Source organism: Podarcis gaigeae (assembly GCF_964106915.1).
Source record: "Podarcis gaigeae genome assembly, chromosome: 17".
Taxonomy (NCBI): domain Eukaryota; kingdom Metazoa; phylum Chordata; class Lepidosauria; order Squamata; family Lacertidae; genus Podarcis; species Podarcis gaigeae.
Window position 1 is genome coordinate 41,167,131 of NC_139694.1, and position 16,820 is coordinate 41,183,950.

The following is a 16,820-nucleotide window of genomic DNA, read 5'->3' on the forward strand; positions in this document are numbered from 1 at the left end:
CTAGGCTTTGAGAGATGAACAGCAAGCACATGACATGAAAGAGAAAGCTAGAAAACTCCAGGGAGCCTAAAGCACCCACCAGGGAGGAGGTTATCTGCTGTGTCCCTACATGATCCACTGCTCTGGACTTGCCGCTGCTTGGGGTGGGTAATTTTGCGCCAGTGTGCGCCAGTATGCCGCTCCCCTGCCTCTCCTGTTCTTCTCTCTCAGCCTCGCCAAGGGCAGCAGAGTCCATCTTCCTCCTGCTCCCTGAAGACTTGGGGGGGGGGGGCTTGGGTCTGCCCTCTAGACACCTACTGGGTCCTACTGAGGCAGGTAAAGCTGTGAGAGGGAACTGGCTGAGCTGGGAGGGGCAAAGAGATCTGGTCACAGATCAGAAAATGACCTCTCTCGGCTGTGTGTACATCTGCTCCCGTCTTCCTTCCCCTCTTCATGTGAACCGCACACGGGCACAGACATCCTTCTCTTTCTGTCTAGACCTCTCTTCTTTTGCTCCCTAAGGTTTTTTAAAAATGGTTTTACCGACATGTAGTGAACTAGGAGAGGGGTGAGGAGAACTTCAGGTCCAGCAATTAAATCATAGCATAATAAGGTGTGGGTTTGTGTAACAATGGCAAAAACTAACCTGTTTTAATTAGACTTAGAGAAAGAACATAAAAACAGTTAAAAGGGAAATATTTTTTTTCCCTAAAATGGAGTAAGTTTATTGACAATTGCAATTTCTATGGAATACCTCTGTGTGTTAAAGAGGGGATTTTCAGTACTTTGACTGGAGATTAATGGTATCCTAGTTCTAACAACACACCCTCACTGGTTCCTTTGATTTGTTGCCTTGTTTTTATGCTTCTTTGACTGACTGACTGACTGACTGACTGATGACAATGATGGATCAAGTTCTGCTAACCTCAGTTCCCCCAAGCCCACTGATACCTCCTCCCTCCTGAGCATGGGAAAGGTGTGTGTGCACATGTCCTTATGGCTGCGCATGCACCCCTGAACTTCACTAGCGAAGGAAATGATAAGAACACTGCAGGTGATATTCCTCTTGTCGGCCACATCTGAGACTCTGGGTTAAGAGTCTCTACTGCCCTAACATGAATTCCTCTGGACTTCTGGCTGCTACAGTAATTTTTCTGGTCAAGACAAATATCTTATGACGAGTCTTTGTGTTCACCTGCATTTTCAGTCTGAGACCCCCTCCATTCATGGATGCAGCTGTTTGGCTCATCCAAACGTCTGCAGCTATTTCCACTTTCCACTGGCTGTGGAATTCTTGCAGCTGCTCTCTGAGACAGGCAGAAGGTGGAGGGGTCTCCGCAGATGGAGCAAGAGCCAAAGAGAGGCAGAGTTTCCCCCCATCTTCCTCTGCCTTGAGTTCTACAAGGGAAAACCTGAGACTGTCGGCCAGGGCCATCCCTTGGCCTGGGTACAAGGAAGGAAGTGGTCTGGTGATGGCAGAGTGCCCCAATGGACCAGAACCCACTGAAACTGGCTGACCCTTCTGATTTCAGGGAGTGTTGATGTACCTTCCCGAATGGCTGTGCAGGGTGCTCCTTCTTCGTGCTCAAGACGGATCTCCTTCAAGGCCACCAGGTTATCGGTGAGTTTACTCTTCCCCTTGTAGACCGTGGCGTACGTCCCCTTAATGCAGCAAAGACAGAGCTCAGGCTAGCAGCCCAATGCCCAACCTCTAGTCAACTGGCCTCTCACCCCAACTCTCCTCCAAGTCCCAAGTTGCCCTGCAATTTAGTTATGCCCCCACGCCAGCAAAGAATAAATTTCACCAAAAAAACAGAGTGCAAAACGTCGTCTATGTAATTGCAGAAAGATGTTCTCAACACCAGACTGGTCTGATCAGGGGAAGAAAGTTCTCTGCCCTAGAGTGGCATGATTTACTCTTGAATTCATAATCTTGGGTGCAGTTAATGCAATTCCCTTCTCTCATTTATCCTCTCAAGAGCCCTATGATGGATTCATTAATTGGCCCATTTTACAGAAGAAAGAGTTGAGGCTGACAAGAGATATGGGTCAACAAGGAGTTCTGGATAAGAGTGTTAGTGGCAATCCTGGAAAAAACGAGATTCCGTGTGCTTAACGTGTTCTGAATGCATGTGCTGGAAAGGATGGGTGACTGAATGGAACTCCCCAAGGCCATTCTGGAATTTGAACCAGGTCCTCTTAAATCCACTGAACTAAAGGAACCTTCCCAGGCTGAATGGATCAAATCCACCGTGAGAAGTGATACTAAGGTGGGATGAGCTGGAAGTCTTGTGGAGATAAAGGAACAAATACCCTGGACTGGCCAAGCTCACTGCTCTAAGGCTAAGCCAGGGTGGTGTCCTGGGTTGAGTGCTGGGGAGAGCCAGGTTCAAATCCCTGCTCCCTGACCTATGGCAAGCCACCCTTTCGTAGCCTATTCTACCTCACAGGGTTGTTGTGAGGATATTAGGTACACCATCCTGCACTCCTTGGACTTGGAGGAAGAGCAAAGTAGAAATCAATACATTAAAAAGAGAGAGAGAAATATATTAAAATCAGCGTGAGAATGACCCTATCCCAGGTGCCCTGAGATGAAGCAAGCCGAGCTGAGTGGTCGTCCCCAGTGTGTTCTAGACTGGAATTTGTTCTCAGCTCCGCCTTCCGGAGGACGGTCAGGGCACTCACTTCTCCCAGCTTGTCCAGCTTCACATACGTCTCCAGCTTCCCAAAGCCAATCTCCGACTGCACAAGAAAGCACAAAGAGACAGGGTGGGAGGGGCTGCCTTCTCCAGCCAGGGGGCCCTACTGCACTAGCAACCCTCCAACGTCTTCGTGATTATTTGTGCTCGCCATAGCAGGAGGACGGTTATAGGTGATAGAGACTTTATCCCACCTTTTTTGTGCTGCATAGAAGGTGGCAAGCAGGTGGGAGCTCTGGGAAAGAATGAATGTGACTCTACCACTAAAGCACCATTCCAGCATCACTGACCCTTTGCAGAATCCACCTACAGCATGCCCCCCCCCCCAGTCGGGAGGGGCTCCTGGTCACTGTTCCTACTGCAGTGAAAGGACAGAGTAGGCAGCTGGGGGGAGGCTATAAGTACTTGTCTTAGCCTTTAAAGCCCTGAATGGCATGGGGCCAGGTGACCAAAAGGTTGCCTTCTCCCATACACACCTGCCCAAACCTCTTTAGAGACCCCCAGCAAGTGAGATAGGGAAATGGCTATTAGGAGAAGGGCCTTTTCAGTGGTGGTGCTCTTTAAGCTCTTTCTGGTGCCTGGTGAATGCCTTTCTTTATTCTCCCATGCCTTTATAATCTGTGATCTTTAAAGATCTGAAAGCTGGATTAGCGGAGGTGCTGTTTGCACAAAATGAGGCCCCCTTGCTCAATGCGACTCCCCACCTCCTGCTGCCCCACCCCCCTAAATCTGCTGCAGAGGGTTGGGGGAATCCCCAGAATGGGGCAGGGCAGGGAAGAGGGTGAAAAGTCCTGTTTTGCACACAGACTTCCTTTGACACACGCAGACCCACAAAGCCCAATGGCAAATTCCAACCTGAATTTTGATCCCAGTGATTGCATATTTTGTATTTTTAGTTCTACTGTGAATTTTATTTCAGCATTCCCGCCTCTGCTGAAAATGTATACATAGTCATTGTTTTCATGATACTGTTAATATTGTGTTTTATCGTTTTATTTGGCCAACCACCCAGAGAACTATGTCATGGGGGAGGGGCACTATAAAGAAAACCCAAGTGAACAAATTGCATTTAAATCTGACTTACCAAAGAGACTCTCCGTAACCGTCTGCTCAAGGGCTTGTCAAACAGGGGGCTGTTTAGAGTGAGCTTCTCGAGGTAACCTTCCGGCAGGCGGATATCAGCGGGAAGTGACAGGCGCTTGTTAATGTCCTGGAGAGGGGAGGAAAATGGGGTCCAAATTCTGGGGGCAGAACTAGAGCTTGTAAACCCTCAATGAAGACTGGTGTCTTCTGAGGGCTTTCTCTGTCGTTGGGCCACTGCAGGATTCCCTTCTGAAGGGCACGCCTCAGGATGTCTCAGCTGGCAGAGCCTGAGACTCTTAACCTCAGGCTTGGGGCTTCAAGTTTCCTGCATTGCAGGGGGTTGGACTAGATGACCCTCGTGGCCCCTTCCAATCCTACAATTCTATGAATCAGGCTTTCACACAGGCATTCCTCAGAGCATTAGGAGATAATTCAGCTGCATAGGTGTGACTTTTACCTGCCTGATTTCACAGAAGGTTAAAAGTGCCGGCGGAGGGACTATGGTCCATGTATGGTGGGGCTGCAAAAAAGTTAAAAGATTCTGGGAATGTATCCACAATGAGTTAAAAAAGATGTTAAAAATTTCTATAGAGAAAAAAACCAGAAGCGTACTGGGTATCTTAGGAAAGGATATCCCACAAGATAAGGAAAAATTATTCTTATATGCCACAGCTGCAGCTAGACTACTACTTGCAAGGAACTGGAATGGAAATATTATCCCCACAAAGGAAGAACTTCCTGACAGTAAGAGCTGTTCGGCAGTGGAATTTGCTGCCAAGGAGTGTGGTGGAGTCTCCTTCTTTGGAGGTCTTGAAGCAGAGGCTTGACAACCATGTCAGGAGTGCTCTGATGGTGTTTCCTGCTTGGCAGGGGGTTGGACTCGATGGCCCTTGTGGTCTCTTCCAACTCTATGATTCTATGATTCTATAGAGTTGGTGAAGTTAACAGCACCATAAGGCACCAGACTAATCAGAATTTAAGGTCGGAATGGCAATGCTTTGAGGATTACATGAAAAAATTACCTGTTCTAAGGATAATATGTTGATATGTATAGACTAAGTTTGTAAAGTAGAACTAGAAAAAAGTAATATATTAAGGATATTAAGGATGACCAAAAGATGCAATGTTAATAAGAATCTAAAGATTAAGAGATGATGAGTAATGGGGGAGGGAAGCCACATGGGTGTATGCTTTGTTTTTGTTTTTGTCTTTGTTTTTGTTTGGTTATTATTTTGTATTGTTATTGCTAATTGAATATTGTGTACCTTTGGAAAATAAAATAAAATACTGTAAAATTATTGGCGGGGGAGGGGGAGTGCCAGCTGAAGGGGTCTGTGAAAAGTAAGTATATTGCTAGGTATTCGCTTAGAAATGAAGATCCCCTCAGTGGAGTTAGTTATATGGAGGAGAGTTTTGATTTATTGGATATCCCTATGGCATAAACTCCTGAACCACTATCTCATTCAATGCATGTGGCGAGATGACTTCACAAATTTGTGGTCAGGAAAAATCCATGCCAAATTGCTGTCCTATGAGATCTCGCCCACTGAACTGCTCAAACTGGATCTAAATGTGGCAAAAAGGTGTATAAACCAAAGGCTGGATGATGCGGAGCTATACCAAAATTTCATAGCTGGCGGTGGAGCCTGTTCGCCGTTAAATTTCGGCATAACCCCTATCTACCGCGCTCCATCCTACTTAACATCGCTAATGGCCGCGTCTCACCGATATGCCTTCATTAGAGCTAGGTTCAATGTCTTTCCAACAAATGTGCTGAGACATAGATTCACTAAGGGCCAAGTCCCTTCAATGTGTGCTTGTGAAATGAAAACATCTGAATCTCTACATCATGTTATGTTTATCTGCCCTTTGTACAGTTCAGCCCGTGCTAGTATACTAAACTCCATAATCCAGCCTATGGCTGACAAACCAGTAGACCTACAGCTTGCCTGGGTTTTTCAAGATGTGGATCCTTATATTACCCTACAGGTTGCTAAATTCCTAACAGCCGTCCTCTCGTACAAGAGACGGAATGGAATGTTAGCTGATTATTGATAGTTATAAGAATTTTCTATAATGACATCAGATATTGAGTTTAGTGTAGTGCCTAAAATTTTTAATCTTAATCTTAAACTTTTCTTATGAATGGCTAATATCCGTCCTTGTGAGTTGTGAATTGTGTTATACTATTTGTGGTTTGTACGAGTCCGCTGTTTTATTTGATTTGTTTTGTTGTGTTGTGTTTCATGATGGGCGTAAAGCCGAATAAACATTTTGACTAGGTAACTGAACAATTCACACTATTTTATTTAAGGTTTCTTGGTGCAGACTTTGTTATTTCCTGGCTTTTTTGTGGGGGGGGGGGATAGAATGAGTGTGGGTCATATAGACAGTGGTACTTCTGGTTATGAATTTAATTCGTTCTGGAGGTCTGTTCTTAACCTGAAACCGCTCTTAAACTGAGGTACCACTTTAGCTAATGGGGTCTCCCACTGCCACAGCCACAAGATTTCTGTTCTCGTCCTGGGGCAAAGTTCCTAACCCGAGGTACTACAGCGAAGTCTGTAACCCAAAGTGTTTGTAACCCGAGATACCACTGTAGAGCAATCTCTAGACATCCCTTCCATGGTCCTCTCTAAAAAGTGACTTGTGCGAAAGGGAGATGGAGAAAGCCCCTTAGTGACAACTGCTCTGAACTTTGCACGCCCATCTTTAATGCTCGCACCTCGGTGGAGATCTTGCGCGCTGGGTTGTTCCTCATGCGCACTCGGACTGGAGATTGCACCTCATCAGATGATGTCCCTGATGCCTGGTCGCTCTCACCATCTGAACCCATCTTGAGGTCTTCGTGGACAATTTCTGCATCACAGAGAGATGGAGACAGCACAGGCAGGGAAATTAAAAACCTTCTTCTCAAGCAACTCCCTCTAATACCCCTCAAGGATCTCCTGTGGTTCTCAATATGTCATTGTACCTTCCCTTCATGGCCACCTACCCACTGCCCCCCACCTTTGCAAAAAAAAAATTCCATTCTGTGGGACAGGCTGTCACTACAATTGGCCTCCCACAAGCAAAAAACAAATGGGTCTGGTCTTTAATGTAGCAGACTTCTGAATTGGGCTGTCACATTTTGATGCTCCCCTATCTACATTGAAAGCTCCTCGCAAACAGAAAATCAGTGCAGGAGGCAAAAGTCTGGACTAGAATATTTTCTTCCTGATGTACCTGTTTCTCTTTTCAGTTAATTTTTCAGTGTTGGACCATTCAAAAGCCATTCCCAAGTCCACTATAGCCCAGTATGGTATTAAAGTAGCCGGTGGTTTTCATTTTTTAAATAGATTGTTATGGTTGATACAACAGAAACTTGCACAATGTCATGTAACGAGTTCATGGCCAAGATAGTCTACACCCAAGGCAATAGAGCAAGGATGGGAAATGTGTGCCTTTCCAGGTATTGCAGCACTCCAAACTCCCATCCGCCCCAGTCAGCCTGGCCAATGGTCAGGGATGATGGGAGTTGTAGTCCAACAACATCTGGAGGGCCAGAGGTTCCCCATCCCTGCTCTAGGCACTGAACATGTTTTAAATACCAACAGGGACCTTATAACCTGTGTCTAATAAACTGTTTCAATAAAAAAAATTAAACAGATAGATGTTGGTTTCATGTCAGTTTCACTTCCATTTCACATCACACCACCCTGTTCTGTGTGACATCTTACCTGATAGAGAGCTGAGGAGATTGCAAGCGCCTGCCACACTTTTTTTTACATTTTGGTTGACTCTCATAAAGGTGGAGATTGGGGAGCTTTCACTCCTGGGGATCTGGAAGGACAGGAAGCCGCTTCAGACCAAGTCATTCTGCTGGTCCATCTAGGTAAGCAGCAGTTTTCAGACAGGAGACCTTCCAGTCCTTCTGGAGATGCCAGGGACTTTGGCAGGCTCCCTCACGGAGCCACAGCCCTGTCCCTAGGAGCCTTTGTGAAACTGAGATGAAACCGAAACACTTCTTTCTGGTCAAAAATGGCAACTGATGCAACATTGAGCCACAAATCTTAAGATCTGTGTTGATACGGAGCTAGCACCTGAAACCAAGATCCCTGGGAATAAGGCCCCTAAGCCTTGGTTCCCAGCACCCTTCCCAAAGGCCTTCTGGAGCAAGAAACAGAAATGAAAGGCTCAGGGTCCCCAGACTTCTTGCTCCAGGGATTCCCAGCTCTGATGCAGCCCAGCTTACTGACGAGAGGCCCAGGTTGAAAGGATTTCAGGTGGGACTCCAGAAAGGCTCTCCTTCACTGGCCAAGCCCCTGCCCACACAAGGGGGAGGTGCAATAGTCACCTAGTCGGGCGGAGCGGTTGAGGTGGGCGCTCAGGCTGCGGCTGACGGCCAGTCGGGGCCTGCGGAAGGAGCCTGCGTAGCGGTGCAGGAGGGCGTGGACGCTGCGGGAGGTGCTGGGGCGCACGCTCTTCCCTGTGGGGCCTGGGGGGAGGGAAGCGGGGAGGGAGGGAAGCCCACACATGGACAGCCAGATGGGGCAGGTGATACAAGAGTTATGAGAGGCACCAGAGAGTCAAGCGGGCAGCAGGATGGAGTGGGGTGGGGGGCAGGGGACACAGCAGTTAGCAGCAGAGGCAGCGTTAGCATTGGGGAAAGAGCCCACCCAAATGTCCATCACGCCACCCAACCACAAAGGAGAGTTTAAGGGATTGAAAAAAGAAAGTGTGATATAAACAGGGAGGAGGGTGAATAGGAGGCAAATAGGAATCACAAACACTCCAAAAGGAGGGGAAAAGTTTGGACACAGTGGAAGAGAAGCACAGATGGCAAAAGCTCACAGGAAGAGAAAGCAATATGCATAAAGAGGCAGGGAGGGGAAGGGAGTCACACCACCAGAATGAAAGGAAGGCAGAAATAAAGCAGATACACAAAAAGAAACAAACAGAGGGAAGAAAAAGAGAGAGAGAAATATGAAGGAAGGAAAAACAAAAGAAAAATCAAAGCAGAACGGGAATCAAACTTAAAGTGGGATGAAAGGGGTGTAATGGAAAGGCAGGACTTACCTGAGAGGGGCAGCCTTCTCCCCACAGCTCTGGTAACCTGAGACACCCCCACTTCAATATTTGAGGAGTGGGGTGGACAGTTATAATGAACCCCAATGACCACCTGATCTGCTTCCATCACAGCCGAGGACCAAACTTTCCAGCATCTGATGCCAGAGCCACATCAAGGCCTTTACTCTACCTGGCAGGGAAAGGTGTCTATATTGCTTAAAATCAAGAATGTTTTCTAGTGTGGTCTCTGGAGCACCTAGCAGATACCTTGGAAGCCCCAGGTTTCACTTTAAAAAAGAAAGCCAACAAGTTTCTAGTCTGCAGTGTGACAGAGATAACCTAAAAATGGCAAAGACAACTATAATCTGAATACACCTATGAGAGACTTCTGGTGATAAGGATTACCCCCTCTTCACAGTTCCTTCTTCTTTCCTCAAGGGGAGCTATCCCTCTTCCCCATCCCTTCCTCCTGGTTTTCAATGCTCAGTGACTGGATCAGTAGCCAGCCATTCTCTGTGGTCTTTTCCTCCCTCTGACTGCCAGAGGATTTGCAAGATGGGAGCAAAGGCCTCTTACTGGGCTTCAGTGCAGCCAAAAGCAGCAAAAAGCCTATTGTGCTGCTTCTGCTGACACCAAAGCTCAGCACAGACAGAGAGAAACACTCCCTGCCCCCATGTGTCTGCTGCATCCATCCAGCGTAAGCAATCTCATCCGCATTCTCTGCAAGTCATAAAACCAGGAGGAGGGGATCCGTGTGCTGCTCGCCCTCCTCTGCCACGCTGCCAAGGAGATTTGTGGAAGGTAGCTGATGAGTCCTATTCCCACTCCCCCTTCATTGCCACCCTCTACAGTCAAGGCAACACCTCACCCTAGCGAAGGCGGTACAGTCTTATAGGAAGTGGCCTCACCTGGGCAGAAGAGAAGACCCCTCGCCAATTTCCAGTGGCCACCTAGTTCTGGTTGCCAAGATCCTTGCAAAGAATACTGAACAGGAAGCTGCTGTTGGACTCCAACTCCCATCATCCTTGATCACTGGCCCTGCTGGCTGGGGCTGATGGGAGCTGCGAATTCAGCAACATCTAGGGCTGCAGGTTCCCCATCTTTGCTCTTAGGATAATCCAGTGCTTTTTTTCTTTAAAAAATGTTTAGGGGTACTCTCATTTTCCTACCCATATTGAAATAATGTTTAGGTGTATGAATACTCCTGCATCCCCCTAGAAAAAGCACTGGATAAATCATTTGTGAAATATGATGGATAACACTCATGGAAACTTGAAATTGGTTGGTTAGTAGGTGGAATCTATTAAATGTCTAATTCCCAAATCAGTAACTAGCCTGCGTATTAAGTCAACAAACTTTAATATTTCTGTAATTCAAAACCAAATGGATTAGGGGTTAGTTTATATTCTCTGTGCCTACATGGTCTGCGTGACTAAGCTTCCAAACACCACTGTTTTTCACATGCTCTGGTGTTGGTTGCTACCCCCTTTGTTTTTTTGAGAGAAATGTGAATGTCCCATTTTATGTTAGTCTTTTGACTGCCCTAAACCAAACATTTTAAAAGGTTGGATCTGAAACCAAGCAGCGACCTATCATGTTTGACTAGTATCTACCTGGCAGATTCAACATTTCCTTTTCATATGGTGTTCATTTCTGATCCAGCTGTTTGATTTGTGGTCAAAATCTCTCTTGCATTTCACACTGAAAAGCTGCTCCTTGTTGTTTGTTGATCAGTAAACCTTTAGACTCGAGTGCTGGGTGGCCCTGGCAGGTTCATGCTTCCTCTCCAGGTTAGTAAACAGAGCATGCAAGAAAGCCGATGCATGACCCTGAGACGAGCGGGCCTGGGGGAAACCACCATTTTATGCCCGCTACTTTCTCAAGAATTGGCACATTAATTGAGATCTTGAATTAACAGAGAAGGCTGCATCCAATGCCAGTCCTGAGCAGAGCACTCGCTGAAATTAATGGACAGGACTAACTCAGGTTCATACATTTCAATGGGTCTACTCTGAGTAGAGCTACCTATACCTTTTGACTGAGTTTGTAACATGGTGAGCTAATTACAATTTCTGACAGGAAAAGTTTACCCAATGCCAGCAAGACTGAAAACAATTATGTAATATTTGCACACATTAAGCTACTTGCATCTTCTTACAATAAGGGTGTTTTTTAAGAAGTTAGAACTTTGAACCAGAAATTCACTGAAAAGTACAATGAACCTATGAAGGCAAAAAGACAGGGACTGAGGAACCACCAGGAGACACCAGTGCCTGTATGATGTATGCACTGAATTAAGTACACTTACGGTTTTTCTTTATTCAGCAGTTTAGAAACTTTTCCAAATAAATAAAAGTATTAAGCAAAAAGGTCCCAGCACCTGACCACTGAAATCCTCAGCCTGAACAAACTGCAAACAATCTTCCCTGTGTCCGACTCTGCCCCCCCCCCCCCGCTCCTACTCTCTGAAACATTAAGGGCTAGAAACTTGCTCTTTTAGCAATACTTCAAGTTGGAGGGTTCCATAGTAGGCAGCAGACTCTGAGCAAGACGTGGCCCTCCTTAGTGCATTCCTGAGCATGTGAGAGCATCGGGGGAGCTCCCCCGCCACATGCACTGTTCTCCGCTGCTGGCAATCGAGAGCACTCACCATTATCGCTGCTGTTGTTCTCCTCTAGGTTGATGGGCTCATTGAGGTTTTTCTCTGCTGTCCGGCTCCCACGCAGCGTCATGGACAGCTGCCGCTTGATCTTCTTCATCCGATCCATGGTGGGGAAACGGCTGAAGTCACTGCACGTGGCAACAAGGAAACAGGGGGTTAACCACAAGGTGAGCATGTGAGCAACTCCCACTTGATAGAGAATGGGGACGGGGAAATGCCAGTCCACAGGGCGAGATACAAATCCTAACCCCAATCCACTCTTAATGTAGGATAAGCCAGATGTAGCAAAATGTACGCATATACAGTATACTTCATTATGAATCACCCTGTATTTATCATTTTAATTCTGCTTCTTTGCCTACAAGGTGGCCCATAAAATATTTCAATGCTAAAAAAACACCCACTTAAAAGTCTGCATATATGCAGTCAATAACACACGTGGGTGGGGGGGGGCTAATCCAGGGACAGAAGAGTGCACTGTGGATCCTGAATACTTCAAGGGGAGGGGACTCCTGGGTCCTTTGAAGAGCCATCTCACGTGCTACTCATATTCAAAATGCACCTGCTTCTTAAACTGTATTTTTAGGCATGTAAAATATTTATGTCTCGAGTTATGTACTATGGTGACTACAGTGAAAGAACTAAAAGTAAAAAAGTCTCTGGAAGTATGTGGGGAAGGAATTTTACAAAGTTAAGAAAACTATCGATCAGATGCCTGGGAAAAATAAAGAAAAGGTCCGCACATGTTTCTGGAATGCAGGTAAGGAGGGGGAAGTTTCCACAGTTGTGGTGCCCGCCCCCCCCCCCGGAGAATGCCCAACTGCAGGACCCTTAACAGCACAATCCTAACTGCCTCTACAAAGAAATAAGCTCTATTGAATTCAATGGGGTTTACTGCCAGGTAAAATAGGTTAGGATTGCAGCATAATCTGGGAGCAAAGAAGCACCTGGAAATGGATATATTTATGAATGGCAACTTTCAGGCAGGGGACATTTCCATCCCCATTTGGAGAGGCTGGGGGTTGAGCTATGGCCCTTTCACAGAAGCAGTGGGGATACGAATACTACATGCTCTCTGTTCATGTAGAGCATGAGGAGGCCTAAGAGAACGGAATGTGCAGCCTCAAACACTCCCCAGAATCCTCTGCAACATACAGGGGCTCCATAGCAGATTTGGGGTCCCAGGCTGACAAAAGGAAAAGGGAAGTGTTCCCCCCAAAAAAGAGAAAATGTGAAATCCACTGCTCTGAGGCATCGAAAATTCCCAAGGCTGCACATATTCACATTTGAGGAGCTTACTCTAGATTTGGGGGGAAATGAGACACAGGGGGGGAGAGGGGGTGACCCAAACCCTTCCTTTTGTAGAAGGATGGGTTTTATTTTATGCTTATCACTATATTTGGAGCTGGGAAGAAATTTTGCCGCAGGGCCAATTGGCTAGCGACACCATTAAGCATAATTCATTCCAAGCGCATAATTTGGAGGGTGTGTGTCCATGCTCATCATACACACAAAGAGCCAGCCATAACAAAGAAGTGAAGGAAAATGATTTCATTGGAGGCTTGAACCAGCCTCGTTTGGTCACAAGCTGTATTTTGGGGTATTCTTGCTTTCATCTGCCTCTTGAGCCTTTCCGTAATGAATGGTGGGGTTAAATATAGCCCCAGGAGCCAGAGAGTGTGCGAGGAAACCGCCCAGTCTGGGTATTCAGTTGACAGATGGAATCCAAAGGCAGCTTAAGAAAAACACAGGTGATGGTCTGCTTGGGGTCAGGTTCTTCAACTGTAACACACACGGACACAACTGGGATAGGTGCAAGTCAGAGGCTCACCAGCAGCTGTGACAATTTCAACCAACCCTGCAGCACTGGGAAGTCTTGGATCCAGACTGCAGTTATTCTGAATGACCAGAACTATTATGAGACGCTTTGAAGGAAGTCTGCAATGAAATATTGGAAGGGAAAAGGGCACCAGAGTTGTGGAAGGAAGCTTATATTACATTTATACCGAAAACAGAGACTGAAAAGACACAGCTTAAGAATTACCACCCCATATCGCTGCTTAATGTGGATTACAAAATTTTTGCAGACATTTTGGCTAAAAGATTAAAAAAGATGTTAGTAGAAGAAACTCATAAAGATCAAGCGGGCTTTCTCCCGGGCAGACATTTGTCTGATAACATGAGGAATATAATTAATATTTTAGAAAAATTACAAGTAGATATCAATACCAAGGCAGTTTTGATATTTGTGGATGCAGAGAAAGCCTTTGACAATATTTATTGGAGTTTTATGAAGAAGAGTCTACAGGTAGGTCAAGGTTTTGAAAATGGTATAGGTGCAATTTATTCGGAACAAAAGGCAAAATTAATTGTGAATAACGTAGTGACAGAAGAGTTTAAGATCGAGAAAGGAACACGACAAGGCTGCCCAATTTCTCCATTGCTCTTCATATTGGTCCTTGAGGTTTTGCTAAATATGATTAGAAAGGACCAAGAGGTTAAAGGTATACAAGTGGGAGCTAAACAGTACAAACTGAAAGCATTTGCTGATGATTTAGTATTGACTTTACAGGAGCCGGAATCTAGTACCAAAAGGGTACTGGAAGTGATTCTAGAATTTGCACAGGTAGCAGGTTTTAAGTTGAACAAGATGAAAACTAAGGTTTTAGAGAAAAAATTAACTGTGAATGAGAGAGAGAAGTTTCAAGAGGAGACAGGACTAACATTGGTTAAGAAAGTGAAATATTTAGGGGTTAACATGACTGCTAAGAATGTGAACTTATTTAAGGATAATTATGAAAAATGTTGGATTGAAGTGAAAAAGGACTTAGAAATATGGTCAAATTTGAAGTTATCATTGCTAGGCCGAATTGCTGTGATAAAAATGAATGTATTGCCAAGGATGTTGTTTTTGTTTCAAACATTGCAAATTTTGGACAAGAAGGATTGTTTCAAGAAGTGGCAGAGAGATATTTCCAGATTTGTCTGGCAGGGCAAGAAGCCTCGAATAAAATTTAAGATATTAACTGATGCTAAAGAAAGAGGTGGATTTGCCCTGCCAGACCTTAAACTTTACTATGAATCAGCTGCTTTTTGCTGGCTGAGAGAATGGCTGCTTCTTGAAAACACTGATGTGCTGGATTTAGAAGGTTTCAATAATGCATTTGGTTGGCATGCATATTTGTGGTATGATAAGGTAAAAGAACATAAAGCGTTCAAAAACCATATTGTTAGAAAAGCACTGTTTAATGTTTGGATAAGATATAAGGATTTGTTAGAAAATAAAACCCCAAGATGGTTGTCACCAATGGAAGCGAAGGCTCAGAAAAAAATCAATATAGAGGCCAAATGGCTGAAATATTGGGAAATTCTGGAACAAGATGGAGACAGAATAAAACTACAGAGCTTTGAAAAATTGAAAAACAAAGTGTGAGATTGGCTCCATTATTACCAAATAATGGAGGCATACAATTTGGACAAAAAAGTTGGTTTCCAGGTGGAAAAATCAAAATTGGAAACAGAATTGTTAGATTCAAAAATTAAGAACTTGTCAAGAATGTATAACTTGCTGTTGAAATGGAACACTCAGGATGAAATGGTGAAATCTGCTATGATAAAATGGGCACAAGACGTTGGACATAACATAATGATGGCTGACTGGGAACAGTTATGGACCACAGGTATGAAATTTACGGCATGTAATGCCTTGAGAGAGAATATTATGAAAATGATATACAGGTGGTACATGTCACCAGTCAAGCTTGCAAAAATTTATAATTTACCTGACAATAAATGTTGGAAATGTAATGAGACTGAAGGTACATTCTTTCACCTTTGGTGGACATGCCCAAGGATTAAGACATTCTGGGAGATGATCTATAATGAAATGAAAAAGGTATTTAAATATACCTTCCTGAAGAAACCAGAGGCCTTTCTCCTGGGCATGGTCGGCCAACTGGTGCCAAAGAAGGACAGAACTTTTTTTATGTATGCAACAACAGCAGCAAGAATACTCATTGCGAAGTATTGGAAGACACAAGATTTACCCACCCGGGAAGAATGGCAGATGAAGTTGATGGACTATATGGAACTGGCGGAAATGACTGGCAGAATCCGAGACCAGGGAGAAGAGTCGGTGGAAGAAGACTGGAAAAAGTTTAAAGACTATTTACAGAAATACTGTAAAATCAATGAATGTTAGGAAAATGTTGGAATGAAGTTATATAGCTTTAGTAGAAATGTTATAAGGAACTAAGTACAAATAGATTATTAATGTATTAAAGGGAAAAAAATAAGGTTAGAGTATGTTAAGATAATTACAGGACAGAAAACAGAGGAAGATGGAAAGGAATTGCTGAAACAGTTAACTGAAGTGGAATACAAAAAGGGAGGTGTGAGGAGGTTGTGGAAACAAGTGAATGAAAGATAAGATATTGAAATTATTTGATGTGTCTTAAATTGTTTTTGTTTTGTTTTGTTAGTTTAATGTCTTAGTGTTAGTGTTATGTAGTGTCTTTGTTTTTGTATTGTACTGTATTGTTTTGTTTTTTTCTTTTGTAGTGTTTAAACTGTTAATAAATATTATTTTTTTAAAAAAGAACTATTATGAGACGCCAGCAGTGTGTGAAACTCCCCTTGGTCTGGGCACATTTTGCTACTAGGAATTTCATTAGCGTGAGCAGTTTCTGAGCTCTGGGTGCAGTACTGCGCCTAAGATTTCAGATTAAAACTGCAGAGTGGAAGGAAAGGAGGACCCTTTTCTGCATCCCCACTTCCGGCCACTCTCTGAAGCCTGGAGAAGAGACCCTCTTAAGAATATCAGGGGGGTGGGCAGGGGAAGGACCAGACCATGTGAAAAATGAACATAAGATTTTAGCTGCAGTTCATTCATTTTCAGCTTTGTATTCTTGTTCTAAAAAGTGTGCCTAGACATTCTGTTGTTGTGCCCATAATATCAATTTAAGGTGCTGTTATGAGAATTATAAGGTCTAAGATATAAAATAAATGTTCATAAATGTACTAGGCAAACACATACATAAATATATAAACCACATGTCTGAAACAGTACAGGAAAATAGTCCTGAAACCATTTTGACTCTCCCAAATTGACCTCAAATGTTTATCTGCAAAGAGGAAGGAAATGGGAAAAACTCCCCATTGTCTCTTTGCTCACAAATCCTGTCTTAAGGGCGTATTTGTGTATGAAATGGGTGAGCCTGTGACCTGGATTCAGGAACCGAGTATTTACACAAAAGAATAGCCAGACTGCCCAGGTAATGCAATCAGTGACCATTATCAGTGACCCTGGCAAACAGGATTTCTGTTGTAGACCGCCTCCTCTGCTGTTG

The 16,820-nt window shown here is 44.5% G+C and overlaps 1 protein-coding gene and 1 long non-coding RNA gene across 8 annotated transcripts in view; one reads left to right on the forward strand and one right to left on the reverse strand.

Moving 5' to 3' along the window:
- The window catches only part of LOC310835355, a 300,425-nt gene that overhangs the window by 266,690 nt on the left and 16,915 nt on the right, over positions 1–16,820 (forward strand). The gene's annotated exons all lie outside the window — the stretch shown is intronic.
- The window catches only part of CDK16 (cyclin dependent kinase 16), a 61,880-nt gene that overhangs the window by 17,658 nt on the left and 27,402 nt on the right, over positions 1–16,820 (reverse strand). For 3 of the 7 annotated variants that reach the window (XM_083719256.1, XM_083719258.1, XM_083719257.1), the window contains exons 2-7: positions 11,461–11,600; positions 8,098–8,238; positions 6,487–6,620; positions 3,763–3,888; positions 2,665–2,721; positions 1,527–1,641 (exon numbers count right to left, since the gene is read on the reverse strand). In XM_083719256.1, the coding sequence (XP_083575382.1) occupies positions 1,527–1,641; positions 2,665–2,721; positions 3,763–3,888; positions 6,487–6,620; positions 8,098–8,238; positions 11,461–11,578 (691 nt within the window). In that variant the 5' untranslated portion in view covers positions 11,579–11,600. Of the gene's footprint in view, positions 1–1,526; positions 1,642–2,664; positions 2,722–3,762; positions 3,889–6,486; positions 6,621–7,480; positions 7,584–8,097; positions 8,239–11,460; positions 11,601–16,820 lie in introns of those variants that run through there. The other 4 variants (XM_083719259.1, XM_083719261.1, XM_083719260.1 and 1 more) reach the window with 2 other exon arrangements.